Genomic DNA, 20,115 nt, shown 5'->3' on the forward strand with positions numbered 1-20,115 from the left:
CACCCTTGGGCACTTTGACGGAATATTTTCAGCCCAGGTTTTAATTGTTAACAGACATTGTTTGGACGTGACAAAAATCCTTTGATGACAAACACACGCGCACACACACGCGCGCATGCACACACACACACGCACACACACACGCGCGCATGCACGCACACCAGCCCTCTTGGGTGTTTGCCCAGTCGATTCTTTGTGCTCACAAAGTGGATGCCCAGAATAGAGCATCAACAGAAAAATAAAGACTATAAAGCCAACAGACTGTGTTTGACTGTCGGCAAGTAGCTGCTTAAAGAAAATCCTGCATTCACATTTTTTCTTTGTTAGGACACAAACAATGGTGAGTCAAAAAACAGTAGAGCTGCTAAGTTCAGTAACATTCAAGCCCAAATTTATATTGTTAACCCTGCTATAATACAGCAACCTACTGCTTTGAACTGTGAGGGTGTTAATAGTTATATTTGATGGACAAATTGGCATGAAAATTGTAAATTTTGTGAAGTGCAAAACTGCAGATTTTCATTTATTTTTTGCTGAATGTGTTGAAAGACTGTAAACAACAGTAAATTAAAAGATTTTCTTGGTTCAATTGGAAATGTCTCTGGTTGTCGACAATAATATTTTCTCCATAAATAACATTATTTCCCCCCAAAACGACTGAAAGTTAAAGCGCTTACTCTGAGTGTCACTTGTTATTCAAAATTAAATATTTTTGTGGATAGAAAAAGCAGCTAAAAAGTGGTTAAGGTGCCCTTTTATGTATAAAAAGTTCTTAAAAACTCATGAAGCAACACATTTGATAAAAAAATGTTGTTCTACAGGAAAAAATATGATTTACAGATACATGTGATGTCTACATTTACAGGAACCACTCGTAAAGATATGTAAAGAGTGTTTTACTTATTTTCAAGCAGCATACCCCCTCACTGAAAAAGCTTTGGAGTTTTCTATCTTTTTAACTTCCTACAATCCTCATCACTATTTTGGTTATACACCTGGACAAGCCTGGTCTGTGGCACTTTTAGTTGTTAAAGCTATAGATTCCTATAGTTGTTATCCTGTTCACTTTTTGTTATACTGGATAAAATGGTCCTTACATCCTGACAGTAGTAATTTAATTATGTATTCCGAAAAAGGAGGTTAAAATTTAGATTTCTGTGAAAGCTGCAGGCCTGTAAAAACTCTAACCAACCCCGGCCGTTTGGTGTGAAAAGCAGGGATTGGTCAGTTAGTTTCCGCTTGCTGGGTGCGCATGCCATGGGCCCTTCTAGTATTTTGTATCCAGTTAGCTTAGCAGTTAAATTCTCATATGTTTCTGGGCTGACCAATCAGCTTTGAGGTATTATTACTGTGGCTGCCAATATATGTGAACGGTACTGTACATATCCAGCTAAAAAGGGAAAACATTTTCAGTCAATGCTGCGTAACTGTTAGCTCTAGATATAAATTATTACTGAGATAGATAAGGAAATATAAAGCTCAGGCAAACCGCAAATTAATAAAAGCCATCTTGAATATGGTTGGTAGTTTTCTCAGCTGCTGCTTTATTCATTTACAAGTTTAATTCAATTTCATGCTTATGAGTGCAAAATAAATTAGTAAATAAATAAAATGGTGCTTTAACACCAGTGTTACAATTGTTGTCATGCTGGCTTTTACTTTCTTTATACAAGTGGAGGCAGATTTTATTTATTTAGTCTTACATACATTAAACGAATCAGTTCAACTTCTATAGGAATAAAGTGAAATAAAATAATGGAAGTCAAAACAGTTGAGAGAAATGTGTAATGGTGGCATAAACAAATCATCTTTATTTCGTGTTATTACTATTTTATTCATTAGGAGCTCCTTTTGCTCTTTTACAAATTTCTGGATTCTATAAATGGTTAAAAAGTGGCACACTTATGATACTGAACTCTCCAAACCCTCCTCCGTGCAAAGAGCTATGTGCTGTCTTTTATTCACTCAACACTCTCTCTTTCTCACTCTCATTCTGTCACTTTTTTATCCACTTTCCTACTCCCCCTCTTTGTAGCTCTCTCAGCTCATTTCTAAAGACAGAGATGTAGAAAGATGGTCACGGTTCACTCCGAGGTAAAAAAGAGTGCAGGCGCGCTGATAAAAGGTCACGCTACCACACATGCATGTATGCGTCTTCGTCTCCACTGCATTCTCATTCGTCATGTCTTATTCATGTGTTTTTCAGGAAAACTGTGAGTTACTTTACATGTTGACCGCGAGCACCTAACGGCTCACTGATACTTCCTCTTGAAGGGCAACGTTAGAGCCTCCGCTCACTTTCAGCCTCTCAGAGTACAATGAGTGTCTGCTTTGACTGACCTAAAAAGCTACAGAGAGCGCCCAGATATGATTGTAAATGTTTCAATCACGTCGCTGAATTGCACGTGATGGGGTGGGAAGCCGCCCGGAGGATTTGCAAAACAAAAAGCAGCAGAATCTGTGAGTTGGAACCGGAAGAGATCCTTTTCATTGCCATAAAATGCTGCATATCATGCACCAAAACCTAATTGTGAGGTTTGAGTTTTCTATGGTACTTTCCTTGTTCTCGATTTAAGCGCCAAGCTGCACATCATGTTGATTTCAGAGACATCGCCAGAGGTAATTTATCAGCTGTTATTCAGAACCCCCTGCCATTTAAACTCATTCAAAAGGCCAGGAAATAAACTAGGTGTGCAGAATTTCAATGGCTCTCATTTAACACTCTTGGGTGTCCAACATTTATTATCGTCATGTTCTGGCCTGTCTGTCTGCATGCTGCCACACTCATCACGCATCGCTGCAATCCAGATCCGCTGATGCACCTGGGAGCTGCCTCCCGTGGCAGCTCCACCAAGCTCATCTCTTTTACTGGTTCATCTGCCTATATACACCAGACTTCCGCAGACAGGCAGTGCCAGATTATTGAATGCCTAGAGCCAGCAGATGTCCAGCGGGTTTTCCCCGCCTGTTTTCAAGCGTTGACCACAACTTCATGGATCTTCCTTGCATTCCTAGCCTTTGATGGACATCTACCCCGAGCTGCTGTATTCTGGACACCACCTGGACTTTACCATGACCACGGACCATGCCAAGCCCCACGGGATCCATCTGCTTAGTTCAGCCTTCTTTGGACTCAGATCAAGCCTCAGCCCTTCTGCCTGTCACCTCCTGCAGTGAGCAGCCTGCACTCAGCATCACCAGGCTTCAGCTCGCTCCTTCAGAGGGTTTTCCTGCCAGCACCAAGTTTCTGGTTTTCTTTAATAAAGCTTTTAAAGAGCAACACCATGTCTGGTTTGAATAACGGGTTCCCTGCCGGTCTGGGTCATAACAATTATGACGTCTTTGTGTTTTTAGGCAAGAGCTGTGTACTAATGTAATAAGTATGTATAAATAGGATTCAAAAAGGCTAAGAGGATTGCTTTGAATGCCCTCATTTAACAATGGATTCAATTTATAAGTTGGCAAAGATAGGCATGAACTGGATAAGGTTGTCTTTGCATATGAGGAGAGTTAACTCTTCTTCTCCTTCAATTCCTGCTGTGTACCGGTATTATTCGTCAACATCGACACTCCTTGTTCAGTGGGGTGCCTGCATTGAGTGTAATTTAAAGGTATAAACCATAATGCCAATATGATGAGGATAAAACCTCTTTAATCCAATGTGTGATTATAAAGTGCACTGCTAATTTGTTGGCTAAAAAAAGGAAAACTGACAAAACTTCAGCAAATTATGTAAGTCAAAATGAACAAACTGGCCCTTTAATGAAAACATTTGGATGATGTCTGGTTCAGCGCAGGAGCCAATGTGGTGGAAAAGGCCCGTGTGTGCGTTCTTTCCACGCACGTCTTGAAATTGATCTTTACGTGGAAAGTCTGGGGTCTGGCGAAGAAGAGAATATCGCCTAAGCTAAACATCAGTGGCAAAACTGAGCTGTAGAGATACAAATTGAAATGATCTGCTGAAAACAAGAGGGGAAGCCTTTTATCAGCAGTCACAGCCGCCATAAATTAAATCTCTTTCCGGCATATAATGTACACTGTGAAACCTGACTGTTTTTTCTCTTACTCTGAAGACAGGTTGTTATTTTGCTGTCCTTGAAAAATGCATATTTTCTGAGAAAGCAACACACTAGGTACTATTAAATGTTATATCTTGAGAACTTTATATGTTGTACTAATACATCATACTAAGTGCTAACTTTATGGTAACATATAACCTCAGTTTTGTTATTTTTTTACCACACATATCCTTTTTAATACACTCTGAGTTACTCTTTTAAAAAGACAGGACTGCAATGATGCATGGCTTCTCGGGTTCTAGCATCACTTCATGTCACAATATTCTTTGCTTTGCATCTTTTTAGCCAAATAATGAAGAGCTTAGGCTGAAGGCTTCCAGAGGCAGCTAATCCTCCCAATCAAGCTACAGACAAGAGAGAAAAGAAACCGGCTATTATAGCAGAGCCTGCAAAGCAGCAAGGTGTCCATGTGAAATGTTTGTGAACTTTGCGACGTGTGACCCATTTTAATCCAAACGCGGCTTTTGGACAAACGGATGACTAAAGCTGTTTAATCTGAATGCTCTGATAAAAGAGGAGAGAGTGGAAAGGAAAAGAGGAAAAACATGTAAAGAGATGGAGACGAGCGGTAAAATCTTGAGAATAAAAATATGCGTGTTTTTTTGCTGTTATTTTGATGGCTTGTCTAAACCATCACAGCTCTGGGAAAAGCTGCTTGACAATCACAGGCTCATAATCTCGACTGGCGTTGGCTGTGGGTGGACAAGCTTTCCCTGCTCAGCACCGACTGCCAGAAGAAGTAGGGAGTGGGAATTATACAGCATAGTAACATATTAGTACTGGATATTATACAATCACATGTGCTATGTAATACTTTTATGTAGCTTTACTTTATTATTGATATAACTAACACGTTGTTCTTTTCACTGTCTTATTCTAACCATATTTGGCTTTTCACAAAAAAGGCAAGAGGAGAATATACATTAGACAAAGCTTTATTTAGAACAAACACATTTCTGAGGGAAAATAGCTAAGAAAAATATGTTCTGTTGGAGAAATATTTTCTCATGCCTTTTTATTTTAGGGAGATATTTAATTCAGCAGCCAAAAAAAAAAAAAAAGTTAAATCATAAAAAAGAAAAATCAACATCCAGTATCTTTACACATAACCATTCTTATTCAAACCGATTCATCAACGTTGAAGCCTCCTGTATTCAAGCTCATCTCTAATTCTTAAATCCCTGACAGACAGGGGGATTTACGCATGTTACAGAAATGGATGTAATTATATGATTTCCTTTTACTCTTTTAGCATCTATACATCTGAAAGTTACATTAATTACAACATCAGCTTGTTAATTAGTGATATTATTCAGTATGTATTGGTTAATTACTTCTTTAGAGAGTTAACCTTCTTCAGTGGTATTAGGACATTGCCGATGTGTTGCTGTTAGGCATGCAGCAAACAAACTCAGTCTTTGATGCCAAAGTTTTACTCCCTATTTTATGTGGTGTGTCTTTAAGTGCTACACATTTTAAAGCAGCTAGAGAGCAGTTATGTTTCCATTACTTGGTCTCAGTCGACACACAGCCGAAGTTATTGACATCAATCCCTTGTGTTAATGGGAAAAGAAACGAATGACAGTATGTACGACATTGTTATTGCAGTGACACGTGTAAAACTCCAGAGGTAGATATTGTGGCCTCATGCCAGTGGTGGCACAGAGGAGCTAACAAAAGCTAAAAAGCTCATGTCTGCTTGAAACAATGAAGACGTTGCCACTCACGTGGTCTCCAAACAAAATACCCGTAAAAAACCCCCACAAAATAGTCCGCTCCATAATACATACAAGGAAGCCGGAAAAAAAAGAAGTACGCAACACATCTACAAAACTGATTTAAGAAACAAAAACGTGACGCCGGGGGTTGATAACCAAGTAGGGAGGTCATGTTCCGTATGTAGAGATGAGCATTTCTGACTATTTCTGACACTAAAAGTCCACTTGGTAGAAGGACGAACTTAAAAATCAAGCAAATGCTCAGGAGGAGGTAACATGTAGCAATACTGGTTATGTAATCACAAAAATTACAAACTTTACTACCATCAGTCTGAGTAACAATTGATACTCCTTCATGTCAAATACTACTTCCCACAGCAAAAGATAAAAAAAAAACAGTTTTTGAGGAGAGTCCAGCTGTTTAAAAACAAATCCAAACCAATAAAACTCATTACTAATCAAAAACAACTCTCTGAGAAACGCCTGTGAGCATCTGCAAATTATTAAACGCAAATGACACAGAAGAAATCTTTCAGTGGCATTATTAATCCAAAACAAATTTAACAAGGCTTGTAAATATTCATGGAAAACCCACGGAGGTGTCACATGCGCTCTCGACTTACTGTTCGTTTTGAGGCGGGCCGGCTCACTGTTGCGGCTTCCCGCCTGGTTGATGGCCTTGACGAAAAAGATATAACGGGTGCCACTCTGCAGGCCGTGCACCGTGTAGTGGTTCTGCTTGATGTTCGGCACAATCATCCAGCTGTCTGCAGAGTTGTACAGACCTGGTGGAGGCACACACACACACACAAACACACACACACACACATAGCGGATAAGTATTAAAGTTTTCTTGACGTGTTCAGGTTACACAGGGACAGAGTTCTGCTGAAAATCATTTTTATTGATGTTTAAAGTGTTTCCCCCCTTCCAAATCCAACTGGAATAGAAAGATATTTTCTTTATTAAAACCTCAAGTTAGTCATTAAGCCGGCGCTTAAATGTTCTGTAACATTTATGTGCACCTACAGATCTATTCTGTTAGCGTTCTGAGTTAATACGACAAGGACCCAGAGCCATGCCAACAGAGGCAATCTGCTCAAAGTATCACCGGTGCCATAAGTAATTGCCTCCAGGCAACGGAGCATAATACCCTTCAGTGTTCAAATGTAGTGTAGGACGGGTAATGCCACCGTGGTGGACCCTTTGATTCAAAGCGGTGGGTTATTAATAGTGGGTTAACTCCACATCAGCCTGCTACAAACCGTCTTTTTCAGTTTCTGAGATGTCAGCGTTTTAAAAGAGGAGGAAGAAATCAGAAGCTCTGGTTTAAGGAGAGATCTACCATCTTCTTGTGAAGTGTAATGGAAAATATTTCAAATATGTTTTTTAGGCTTTGCAAAAGACTACATATGTATTCATAGAAGAGGCATTTCTGCCTTAGTCTCAAGTCTTTTGGAGGCTCTAACAGACAGATTTTACTAAAGCAGATAGTGTTGTATGCACTGTAGCTTCAGCTGTCTTCCAATTAACTCTCGGCAGCTTCCCTGCCCCAGCTGTGTAAAAAATGTCCCCCCAGCATGCCGCCGCCATGCTTCATGCTTAGGATGGTGTGTTCAGGGTGATGTGCAGTGGTAGTTTCTAAAGCAACATCGGTTTTAATATGTCAAACAAAATCCCAATAAAACAATAAAATGTGTTCAATATTTTTGCAAAGCACTGCGCTTATGTACTCTGTTAGCTGTTGTTTAGATTTGAGACACCAAATTAAATCTAAAAAAAGGAAACATTTCAAGGCACACCTTACAGGCGAGGAACACTGACTACTGACAGTGAGAAATGAAGTTTGTCAAAAAGTACTGATAAACATTTACTCATCAACAAATCTCATCGGCGACCCTAAATGTAGCCACAGCAGCAGGATACGCCAATGCGGGAAGCCACAACGAAATCAGGATTTAGAAGCAAATTTACAGGAGGGACAATGAGTCAGAGAATCCTGCACAAGAAAGATCAGCTCACTTAAACTTTACCAGCCGAGACGTGAAATAACTACCAGATTCACCGTCTTCCCTTTCCTTTGCCTGCACAATTACAGAGAAATATAAACTCTGAGAGGGGCACAGCTCTCAGGGCCACACTTTGTCCCCTCTGGTTAGGATGCGCTGTAAATTATTGAGCCAGATGGAAACAGCATTCATAAGTAATAGCAGAGAGTCTGCTTGTAAATATAAATACTTCACGGGACGCAAATAAGGCCTTTAAAAGTGAGCCGGCTTTAAGAATGAATGAGGGGAGGGGGCTCTTAAAGCTGGATTTTATCCGGGAAAGGAAAACAGATACAGGGGTTTCATCTTCCTTCAAGTTGATAGTGGGGGGAGAAAAAAAGGACTTAAGCCCCCTTGCAGGCTGGCACTATCAACCGAAGCTTAATGGGTTGCCACTCCCACAGAGAAAGGCATCCTTGGCACCATTCATTATTGTCAACATCCTATATAAAATGTTACGTGGACCTTCAAAGGATACAGGACAAAAATCTGATGGGGAAGGACGTTTCAACGTTTGAACCCTTTGTTAACGCTTTTAATGTCAAAAGTTGCTATTTTTGCTAAATTAGGTCATAAGACACCAAGGAGGTTTCCTGATTGAAGCAGTCCTCTTTTAAAGAAAGCTGTACTTGAAAGTAAAATGAAGAAAAAGAAAGCAAAAGGAAAAGAACACTGAGGATAAAAGAGCAACGCGCATCCAAACAGAGAGCACGTGTGTTTCTGCAGTACTGTATTTGTGTGTGCAGCTGTGAGAAAGGGAGCAGCCTGCACAGAGGATCCTGGGAGTGGAAGTGGGTTTGTCTTTGATGATGCAACGCCGAGTTAATAGTGGCAGACTGTGCCCGCATGTGAGCGCGGACGTGTCACACTTTCCATTTCGTTCTGGAAGAAAACCCTGCACTGGTATGAGTGTCGGCACACCAAGCCACAAACGGACATTTTCTTGGTGTGTCCTTGCACAGATTTTTACCCGGATTGTGCCCTAACGCCCAAAGTGATTCAGATTTTCTCCACTGATATTTGGGTTAATAATTCAACAAAGCCAGTGAGTCTGACAAAACACGGACAACATAGGTCTAACTTACTAGACTGTAAATGGCCTCCTTATTACTGGCTCCTGGGTTAGAAAGCAGGGCTTCAATTGATGATTACAAACCAGAATATCTGCTGGTAACAAAAATTAAATAAAAAAATACACAACCTCAATAAGACATGAGCCTGTTTTATCACAGTTGTAGCCTGTCATGCTTTCAAATCAAAATACCATACTGGTGTTCATCCACTAAGTGACAACGGCATCGCTGTCTCGAGGTGTGACAGCCTCACGGCACATCAGCTTTTCCACCTCTTGTTTCTTCCCGGGGACTCAGACAACGCTCCACGTTTCACAGACCACCGTCAGAAGCAACACAGCTTAAACACAGTTATTCCTCTCTGTTCCGATACTACAGTAGCTTGCAAAAGTAGCCAGAAGCCTTGAACCTTTCCCCGTGTTGTCCATCTTAACCACGAGATTCAGATGGACGTGTTGGGAGCTGACGGGACCAACTGATGCAAGGCAATGGATAACTGGAGTGGAAGTCGGTGAAGTTGGTTTTGAATAAAAAAAGTGTGGAGATCCTTTTTTTTTAAACGGTTTTCCATCCTCGCTGCAAAATACCTCAAGGCCAGTCAGGCTGGATGGAGAGCATTGGTGAACATCAATTTTTGGCACCTTGAAGGTGCTGATTTGAACATTAACTTTCCAAGTCTTGACACGGATTACGAACAGAGATCTGAAGTTAAACACATGAACACACTTTGACCTGAACTCTTCTACTGTAGCTGTTTTTGCATGTTTAGGGTTGCTCTTTTTGCACCCTGCACAGAGTTGAAGCGTTGTCCCAGTCTCAAGTCTTTCTCAGCGTCTAGCTGGTTTTCTTCTGCCCTGTATTTAGCTCCATCCATCTCCCCATCAGCCCCGTCCAGTTTTCCTGTTTCCACTGTAGAAAAGCATCCTCTCCGCATGATGCTTCCACCACAACGTTGCATGTAGGGATAGTCTTTAGGGTGATGCAGAAGGTTAGTTTTATGTTTCTCTATTAAATGGTGCAATATTTTGGATGCTGCTTTATCTAAACCTTTAAACATTTTTAACCTCTCTGCTGTGCTTCTTGGTCTTCATGGCGCAGCTTGATCACTAATTTCCTCTAACAAACCTCTGAGGCCTTAGAACATCTGGATTTATTCTGAGAATAAATTACACACTGGTAGGCTCCGCTTACCTATTAGGCGACCTGTGAAAGCAATTAGTCTCAGTAAAGGGGACTTGAATACTAATGAACACTTTCCGGAAATTTGTAAGATAAAAATTCGGGAAGCGATGAATAACTTTATTTTCACCTCACTTTAGCTGTGTGTGCTATTTCGTGGTGGCTAAAGTTTGTAGATTATTTCTCTTTGCAATTTGGCCTTATTTTCTAGCTCTGCTTTCTACTACCATGCCTGGATGATCCTGCAAAAAGGATGGTTTGACATGATGAGCCAACCTACCTCCCATGAGGAGCTTAACCCTAAGCGGGGAAGGGCATCTGGATGGACCTCAACCGGGAGCATTTAGCCACTTGGAAAGTTTAGCAGAAATGCTACGTTGGAGAACTCAAGTGGCACGGCAGACTTAATGGGTTTCTTTCTGTCTCAGTTTCTCCCGTGACTCTCTGAGGACTCCGCGGCTGCAATGCCCTGAATTTCTGAGTCACTCGGAGTATCATGACTGAAATGTATCCTGGAGTTTCTACTGGCGAGGGCACTTGAGCTGCATGGATAGATGGAGAAATGTGAGTCTATAGAGCGCAGAGTGGAGGAGGTGATGAAAGGATCAAAGAGTAAGGAGGCACAGGTGTGGGAACACGCATGAATGTGCACATTTATGTACATTAATGACAGCCTCCTTATGTGGATAAGTGGTAAATTTCACCAGCCTTATACATCCATTATTCCGTCTGATTTTGCCCTGGTTTCGTATTTGTTTCCTCCTCCGCAGAAGATTTTTTCCCCCTATTCACATGTTATAATTCAATTCAATTCAATTTTATTTATATAGCGCCAATTCATGAAACATGTCCTCTCGAGGCACTTTACAAAGTCAAATTCAATCATATTATACAGATCGGTCAAAAACTTCCTATATAAGGGAACCAGTTGATTGCTTCAAAGTCCCGACAAGCAGCATTCACTCCTGGAGAAGCGTAGAGCTGCAGGGAGAGTCGTCTGCATTACTATTACTATTACATTGTCCATGGCTTTGCAGCAATCCCTCATACTGAGCAAGCATGAAGCGACAGTATAAGGGCAAACCAGCATTATTTACATTGAATAAATTCAAATTCAATTCAAACTATAGTGGCAAATATCTAGTGAAGGTCCAATATGTTGTTTCAGGCCTGAAATTCATCAAACCAAGATTTAAATACCTCATTCTGTTCTAGATAGTCAGATCCTTCCAGTAATGATTTGTGAGACTTTTTCTCTAATTCTACAAAAAAAGATGGCAACAATATTTGAAATCCATGTGGTTTAGGTATAACAAGAAAATCATTGAATTAAATACTTTCTTCACATGACCCTTAATCACATCATGGTTGGTAGGCTTGCAAAAATCTTACCAAAAAAAAAAAAAAAACATCTATAACGCTGCATTTAAATTCCAAAACTCTTTCATCAGATCCTATAAAAAATGTATAGGATCATATGTGTCTGATTTATTTTGGTCTTGGCAAATGTCACTATTAATACAAGAAAGGGTAGAAAATCTAGGTTACGCGTTCAGGGTTCCTATTAAACATTTAGCGTGCAAACAAAATGGCTGAGCAATTGGGGAGCTCTGTTGCTTTATTCAACATTGTTCAAATAGGTCAGGTCCAGTCCTCGTAAAAGCCTGTGGTGAACAACACATCACTAATGTCACCATGTCACAATTTTTTTCAAAGGAACTAATGCAAATGCAGAAGCCTTGCATGAAAAAATACAACCTCCCCAAAACATTACACATTATGGTTCCACTGCTCCTAAAAACTATGTTTAGCATCAATGGGTTGTATTTAATTCTCATCTATATGAGCTTATATGATTTTCTAATTCCCATTAACAACTTCTAACAGATGGCCAAGCATTTATAACCGAAGTTCTTTGATATAAAGAGGATTTCACCATCAATATACCGTAATCGCTGCTCTTGCGGCTGTAAAATGAATCCCAATCACTAGCCCTTCACATAAAAAACTAAACATTTGATGATTCTCCGAGGACAGCTGGCCAACAAATGGATGAATCAGCGAGACGTAAGTCCACTTCCACACAGCTGCTGTGCTGCAGATCACCTTTATTTTGCTTGTCCTGCTTTTAAATACCCTCCTGGTGCTGTGTGAGTGACAAAAGCCTCCGTATTTGGATCAGGTTTGTTTTCACCGTGCTGTCTGGCCTCATCCACACCCGTCTGGGAACGACGCCAGTGGCACATCAACTTTGACCTCGATCGCCGCCTCCATTCCTCACAAAGAGGCAGACGGTGGTTGAACCTTGACTTGGAACATGTAGAGTCCACATTTTGCAGAGAGAAAAAAGCTTTAACTTTTTTTCTGTCATTTTGACACTGCCTACAGTTTTCCTTGATATTTGACCTTAATTGCCAACTCTATTTTCGACCGTTATGCCTGGATGATCCTGCAAAGACACAGTTCATGAGACACTATGGCCCAACTTCTATATCCCATGGGGTCTGAAAGCCTAGGAGAGGGAAACGCAGGATGGTTCTTAACCGTTTTCTGTAACTACTTGTAACTACTTCTGCTGCTATCAACACCTGAACAGAAGTCAGTACACATGTATGTATGTATGTATGTACAAATGTATACACGAATGTATATGCACATATATACGTGCAGGTACGTATGTATGTAGGCGTATAGATATGTGTATATATATAAGTATATATATGTTTATATATATATATGTTTATATATATATATATATATATATATATATATATATATATATATATATATATATATATATATATATATATATATATATAGACCACTATGAATGTAAATAAGACATCATATGCCCATTCCTATTTCTTTTTGTATTTTTTTGGTATTCTTTTTGATCCATTTTATATATGAAGATTCACTGTATATAACTGAATGCACCTTCCTTACTCTGCACCTTCTTGTATGAGCCGATGTGACGAGTGAATTTCTCCATTGTGAGATCAATAAAGACTATCTTATCTTATCTTAAAGACTGAAGGAGATTATTAGCTGAAACAATGGTACAAATCATGATTAAACAGCCTTCACAACCACATGATACAGGATTTTTGTACTGGCATGTTGTCTTTGATGTATGTGACAGCCATATGGCTCCACCTTGGTGAGATAACTCCCACTGAGAGTTATCTCTTGAGTTTGTCAGAGTACCTCTGAGCGTTGTTCAGTCTGACTTTGGGGTTTAACACACAGTCAACTGTTTTGAATATCCTTGTTCTTTTTAATCATTTTCAACACTATGCAATTGTTTAGAGCTGAACCTCTAACTCTTATCCACCAATCAAAAACAACTGCTTCAGTCCTTCTTCCTTTATATGAACACAGTCCCAGAACTGCAACCAACCGACTCCTGCTTTTACAGACCAGCTCACACCTGCTGTCGATTGGTTAATTAGGAGTTCTGATTAGCAGCACCCTGGCTGTTTCCTACACCATTTAATCCTCTAGGCTTCGTAACTCTGTCGTTTTTTAGTCCAATCAGAATGGTTCACACATGGTTCGCTTCAGCAGAACCTTTGATTCCCAATGATACCAGATCCAGCTTTTTCTCAATTGTACATCCAGATATATTAACATAAATTCAGAGGGCGCTTAGCTTTTCCACACATTGCTTCTGTACTTTAGCTTAGTTACAGAAAATCAGAAATCACATATTATTGATTATCTGGAGGCTTTTAGGACTAATCTCTGATTTTATCTTCCACCAGAACCCCATGACGGAAATAAAAGAATACACAGGGACTGTAAAGTAGTGTGTGAAAGCTTTGTTTTTCTCACATCGCCATGATGATATTTACTTGGTGCAACTGTGAGATTGACATCAAAGGAACAGGGTTTTTGTTACATGAAGATTGCTGTGTATTTGTGAAGTTAAGAAAGAAACTGAATTCAAGTTCTATGTGCCATTTTAACGCTACTTGCATAGTAAAGCTTACCTTGGTTCTTATAGTTACACAGTTGAGGGAAACCCAATGTAGCCTGCAATCTAATGATGTGTTCGACTTTTCTCAGTTGTCGAAACTCTGATCTGGGAATAACGTCTCTCCTGAGATGAACGGGTTCCAGTTACAAGTCAGAACACTGGTGGGATTTGCTAATTGTGGCGGCCAGAGATGAGCCTCACCGCTTTAGCAATGCAAGTCAATAAAAAAAAACCCACTTCTCTCGATTTTATGCATTCAAGCACAGAAGCAGCACGTTCACAACTACAGCTTGTGAACAGTACTGTGTGAGCCACGGGTTTGATGTCACATCAACCTCGGAAGTGCAAATAAACAAAAGGGCTAATTTATAGTTCTTTTGTATGTGCAGCAGCTGAATGGGATAAAGATCTGGATGGGTTCCTTGGAGACCTGGTGAGCAGATGCTCCATTGATTTTTCCCAACTTGGATCTGGGAAATTTTGACTTCTGAGTGTGCATCCACATCACCAAAATGTCATGATGAAACCGATAGTAATTTTGGGCATTATTCCCTAATCAGTTGTTTCTGTCAGTGTCACATGGTATTGCTGGTTTATTGTCTTGCTGCTGTGTGATAACTGAGATGTTTTCCTTTAAAGCTTCTATAAAAATAAGTATGTGTTGTATTTGCAGGCTCCCTGAAATTTGTAAGCTATACAATCTGTGTTTTTCAGGAAATCCAAATAAATTTCCTGACCTTTAAGAACATCTCCTCAGCTGTGACTAAATTTGAACCGTAAAAGATCTTTTGCTTTGTGCCACAGTCATTTCATCGGCTCTAGAGTCCATTACATATGCTCTCTACAGCAGTAATGTTTGTGTAAATGTCTGCATGTGTGTATGTGTGTGCTTTTGACTCACTGATAAAATTTGTCTGGCCAGTGTAGATGGTGTACTGAAGCTCATAGGAGGTGACGCTGAACTCATCTTCTGACGTCCAGTGAACGGTGATGGTGTCATGGGAGGCCGTGCAAAGCTCGTCCCTGATGGACGGCGGGTTGGGCGCTACATGTAGAGGAGAAAAATAAAACAGCATGGATATGCAATTCTTAGTAATGCTTAGTTTTGTAGGATTAATGAGACAAAATGAGAAAATCCTTCTGATTATGAATAGCCACTACAGAGTTTCCTTTTCTACTGACTCCCCTGATGCAGCGGGCTGAATTGCTGACAAATACTTTGACAGATTCTGCTGCCGCCAACCGTTTGACATGTAACCAAAAGACAACGGTTGTAGATATTTACTGATTCTTACAAAGTCCCCAAAAGCCGATTGTCAGCCTTTTAGTAGAAAGATAAGAATGGAAGAAATGTCTCTCTAAATTGGACATTTCCTTGCAAAAGTATTCCAACCCATCAACTACAACACTACATGTTATAGACCAATAGAAAGTGCACTTTTGTAAAATAGCGAGGATACATTGTTTAAAATGTTGCATGAATTTATACGTTGTGCAATCAGTTCAGTTCAAAGGTCAGAATGAGAACATTTGTTAGAGAAGCAGAGGCCAATGGTAACTTTGGATTTGCTGCAAAGATCCAAAGCTCCGGTGGGAAAACCTGTTGACAGGCCAACTAATAGCCGTGTACTCAAATTTGACCTTTTTTGTTGTTTGTCAAACCTGTGGAAAAAGATGATCTGGTCAGTTTATGGTTAAAAACTAACAATGCATCTCGCTCTGAGCACATCTCATGATGAAACATGGCGGTGGTGGTATCATGCTGTGGGGAAGCTTTTCTTCAAAGTGGTAGAGACACTTTTAAACACGTTTTAAAACCCACAACCCCCTCCGCTATTATGCACTAATATGTGCTGGTCTATCACATAAGATCCTAATGAAATGAAATACCGTACATGAAATGCGAGGAAGTTCAATGTGTTTTTAAGGCTCTGCACAATTTAGTGGACGTTTGTTTTCCGTTTTCTACTCTTAGTTAATGAACATTCTGTGTGAGCTGCTGGCCAGGTTACATTTTCCGTCTTTTATGTCAAACTCAACAGCATCATTGTAAAAAAAAAAAAGTAAAGCATTCTTGCATTCCAGCTTTAAATATTTACCCAAAATAATACAGTATTTAAGCAAATACATGACTCACCTGTTAAATAATCTAGACCCTCTAATATCTTCTTCTCACGGGAAAAGTCCAGAGCGAAGTTATCAAACGCCTCATTCAAGTTCACATCAGGGATAAGTACCTGGGAGGATGCTGTCGCCATCGCCACCCTGTAAAATAACCAGGCCAGAGAAACGGGGGTAAAAAAAAAAAAAAACAGCGTAAGGGTAAAAGTACAACGGTTCAGGAGGTCAGATGGGCAGATGAATGAAGAAGAGAGGATGTGTGTGAAAAGATGAAAGGTGATAGCGGTGGGTGTGAGGCAGGGGAGTGAAAGAAGTGAGGTGACAACAGGGGAGAGGTGGTAGACGCACGCACAGGTGTGGAAAAAGCCTGAAAGAAGCCCTCTGCACCATCTATGGTCTGTTCTGAATGCCTCTAACATGCTGTTGTTGAAACAGACGCGAGCTCAACTCGAGGCGAAACCCCTCACAGCTCTGCAGCTTGACGGAAACGTGTGCCCGCTTTTGAGCAGGCGTGAGCAGCCTGTGGCAGGGACGAGAGTTTTCAGCAATTACACAGCGGAGTGGAGAGTCGAGCTCGAAGCAGTTCAAGGCATTCAGACTTACACTATTCAGTGAAGTCAGCGAGGGTTCAACTAGACCGAGCAACATAAAAGATCTCCTCGACAAGATCTTTGTCTGGGACAGAGTGAGTGAAAGCCGTCTCAGATCAAGGTGGGAGGACAGGGTGAGGGTAATAAAGAAAGAGCTGGCTCCTAAATGATGGATGATTCTCAGCAGAGTCTTCACAATGATTGCAGACGCTTGGGTGCGTTCGATACAGCAGCACTTCAACTGTATTTTACAGGTAAAAATCAAATGAAGGAAATCCTACTCTGGAGTCAAAGATTTTATCTACAAAAATTAAACAAATCGTATTTGTCAGATGCATTAGGAATGAGTGTTTTGGGGAACCATGCAACACAAGCAGATTAATAGCAAAGGACATACACATAGAACCCAGGATGACTTGTATCGAGCTCCTTCATACTTTTACTTTTAATTTGCAGCCACAGAACAAACTGTGCGACTGGTTAATATAAGCAGCGACTTCGGAAAAACTGATTTCAGTGAGCTGGGAGCTGCTCCCAAACGCTGTACATATGGACTCTTCCAATTATCCTTGTCAGAAAGAGGAGGGGAAAAAATGCATGACTTTTCCTGCCTTACTGTGTGAGCAGAGTTTTTGTGTCATGACCCACCTCTCTGCCACGTTCCTGGCAGACTGGAGGAAGCGCGCGTGGTCGTTCTCCTTCAGGCTCTGCTCGGCCTGGGTGATGAGGGCGCTGGATCGCTCCAAGCACTGGCGACAGTTTGCAATCTGCTGAGCCAACTTGCGCAGTTTCATCACCTGGAACAAGCACAAAGCGTGGATGTTGCTACGTTCTGACACGTGATGCTGATTTATGCTCACCTGCACAAACCGAAGCTTGCCGGGATTCATTTCTGTTCTCATTACTTTTACGAAATCAAGCGTTTTAAGATAGTTTGGTCTTTCTTACATAATCGAAACACTCAGACAACAATGGCGACTTTATACTGTGTTGCCTGGGAAATCTGTCACGAGAAAAATCTGCAAGAAGCCTTCACAATCTCTCTTCCAAACAGGTTATAGTATTATAATTGTGGGATTGTCTAATAGGGTAAAGTCATGCTTGGCAACATTTTGCGGGACCTTGTTGTAGGGACAAGCAAAAAACAGCAGTTTCAGATACTTTTCCATGGCCTTAAATCCTGCAAACAAACCCTGAAGTGGGGAAAATGCTTGGATTGAAATTTTTTTTAAATAAACAGTTACCTACACGCATTCCACCTAATAACTTCCTTAAAGAACATGCGGAAAAAGTTACGCAATAACCAAAGATGTCTTTTCCTTTACAAAACTTTCCACGGATGACTGAAACCAGCTGCAAAATACATCTGTTCCACCCAAATGCAATAACACAGAAAAACATCTTTATTCTACTACACACCATCCTTGCTAGCCGCAGCAGCATTAAAGACAAAACAAAATGGCTGGTTATCACATGACAAATCGTTTTGTGTTCAGAAAGGATTTATATTAATGCGGTGCCATAAAAATGTCTTCTACTTTTTCACGTCTTGTCACGATACAACCCAGAACAAATGTACTGTGTTGTGTTCTATCGCTGCCTATATGTTTAGGGTCATTTGTCCAGCTGGAGGGTGAGCTGCTAGCCAGTCTGCAGCCTTTTGCAGCCTTGGGCGGGTTTTCTTATAGATTTGTCCTCTGTTCAGCTCCATCCATTTGCCATTAATCCTGACCAGCTTTCCTGTCTCTGTTAAAGACAGAACCTCCATCTTCACAGCATGGTAGAGCCACAACCATCAGGTTTCAGATTCTCCCACCTGAGCTGTGAATTTGTCCAGCTTCTCCAGAGTTACCATGCGCCTCTCCGTTGCTCTTCTGATCAATGCTCTCCTTGTCAGGCCTGTCAGTGAGGTGGATGCACATGTCGCCCCGTATGCTTTTCAGTTTGGGATGATGGATTGAACAATGCTCTGTGTGCGGTCCAAAACTAATATCGCTTTATAACCTATCCCCTTTTTTAAAGTTCTGCTGACCTTCATCACTGACCTGTCTGATATGCTCCTTAGTCTACTGATAAGCTGACTCACCCTTTGACCTTCACAGAACAGCTTTATTTAAAAGGAGATTAAATTAGACACAAGTGGACTCTGTTTACTGGTTAGGTGACTTTTTAAAAAAAATGGCTGCACTGGATTTTATTTAGGGGGATTAGAGTAAAGTATGTTTACTACATATGCATATATTAGGGCTGGGCGATACGAACCAAAAATAATATCTTGATATTTTTAGGCTGAATGCCGACATACAATGATTATTTCGATATGTTTTGCTTTTCATAATGTAATTATAAAAAGGCGTCTCTGAATCAAAACTTTATCTCAAATGTCTCATAGGCACAACTTTAACAAACAGCTGTAGATAAATATGAGAAACAGCTGAAAATTAACCTTCTGGAATGTATAAAAGTAAAATTATAACACAGCATAGACCATTTTATATCTTTTTTTTTTTTAATCTCGATATATTGCCTAGCCCTACAATATATCTTGAATACTTTTCCGAGGCACTGTTAGCAAGATTCTCGGACAGAATTTTGCAGAAAACAATAATTTCTTCATCTATGAGAAACATCCCAGCTTTGTTTACCAAAGTCATGCATACTTGAGTCATTCTACCACATGTCCATTCTCGTGGTTTGCAGATTTCAGGTGTCCATAAAAGTATTGAAGGTCGGAAGCATTTGATTATGGGAAATTGATATTAACATTAAGGGGGGAAAAAAAAGAACCTTCTGTGCACCATGAGGCAAGCCAGGGTTGAAGCAAGCCTACACAGACAGCATCTTGTAATGCCGTTTTGTTCGACGGTAATTCACCAGTGGGTGTGCTGTAATGTCATTTTCCTCCGAGCAAAAGGAAACCATTCAAGTTTTACTTAAAATTAAAAGTAATCTGTTTATCTTCGTGCAGGCCCTCATCCTGACTCTGGACATGAACTTAGTTTCACGGAAAACCCCAAACAGCAATTAACCAAAGTTAGAAAGGTGGACAAAAGGAGAGCTGCAGAGGACGACACAGTGTCAGCTTTATGGACTGTTCCCACTGTGACCATGATTAGTCAGGAGACAATTCAAAACGGATGCAGTCACCGCCACAGTTCCCACCGGACATTAATTAGGAAAATGTCTTGCATACAGTAACAACTAAATACCAATCAGACCAGGCGCTTAGGGTCAGATTTGGTATGACTACAGTGTATCCATCTATCAATCAATCCAAATATATTTATAAAACACCAGCTCAAAGTGCTGTTTGGAATTAAAAACAATA

The 20,115-nt window shown here is 40.4% G+C and overlaps 1 protein-coding gene across 4 annotated transcripts in view; it reads right to left on the reverse strand.

Annotated features, from left to right (window-relative positions):
• mid2 (midline 2) overlaps positions 1-20,115 on the reverse strand; it is a 224,139-nt gene that overhangs the window by 11,878 nt on the left and 192,146 nt on the right. For all 4 annotated transcript variants that reach the window (XM_012866142.3, XM_012866141.3, XM_012866145.3 and 1 more), the window contains 4 exons: positions 17,436-17,584; positions 16,214-16,341; positions 14,978-15,121; positions 6,421-6,582 (listed from right to left, as the gene is read on the reverse strand). In XM_012866142.3, the coding sequence (XP_012721596.2) occupies positions 6,421-6,582; positions 14,978-15,121; positions 16,214-16,341; positions 17,436-17,584 (583 nt within the window). The remainder of the gene's footprint in view (positions 1-6,420; positions 6,583-14,977; positions 15,122-16,213; positions 16,342-17,435; positions 17,585-20,115) is intronic.

This window comes from Fundulus heteroclitus, chromosome 23 (genome assembly GCF_011125445.2).
Source record: "Fundulus heteroclitus isolate FHET01 chromosome 23, MU-UCD_Fhet_4.1, whole genome shotgun sequence".
NCBI classification, from domain to species: domain Eukaryota; kingdom Metazoa; phylum Chordata; class Actinopteri; order Cyprinodontiformes; family Fundulidae; genus Fundulus; species Fundulus heteroclitus.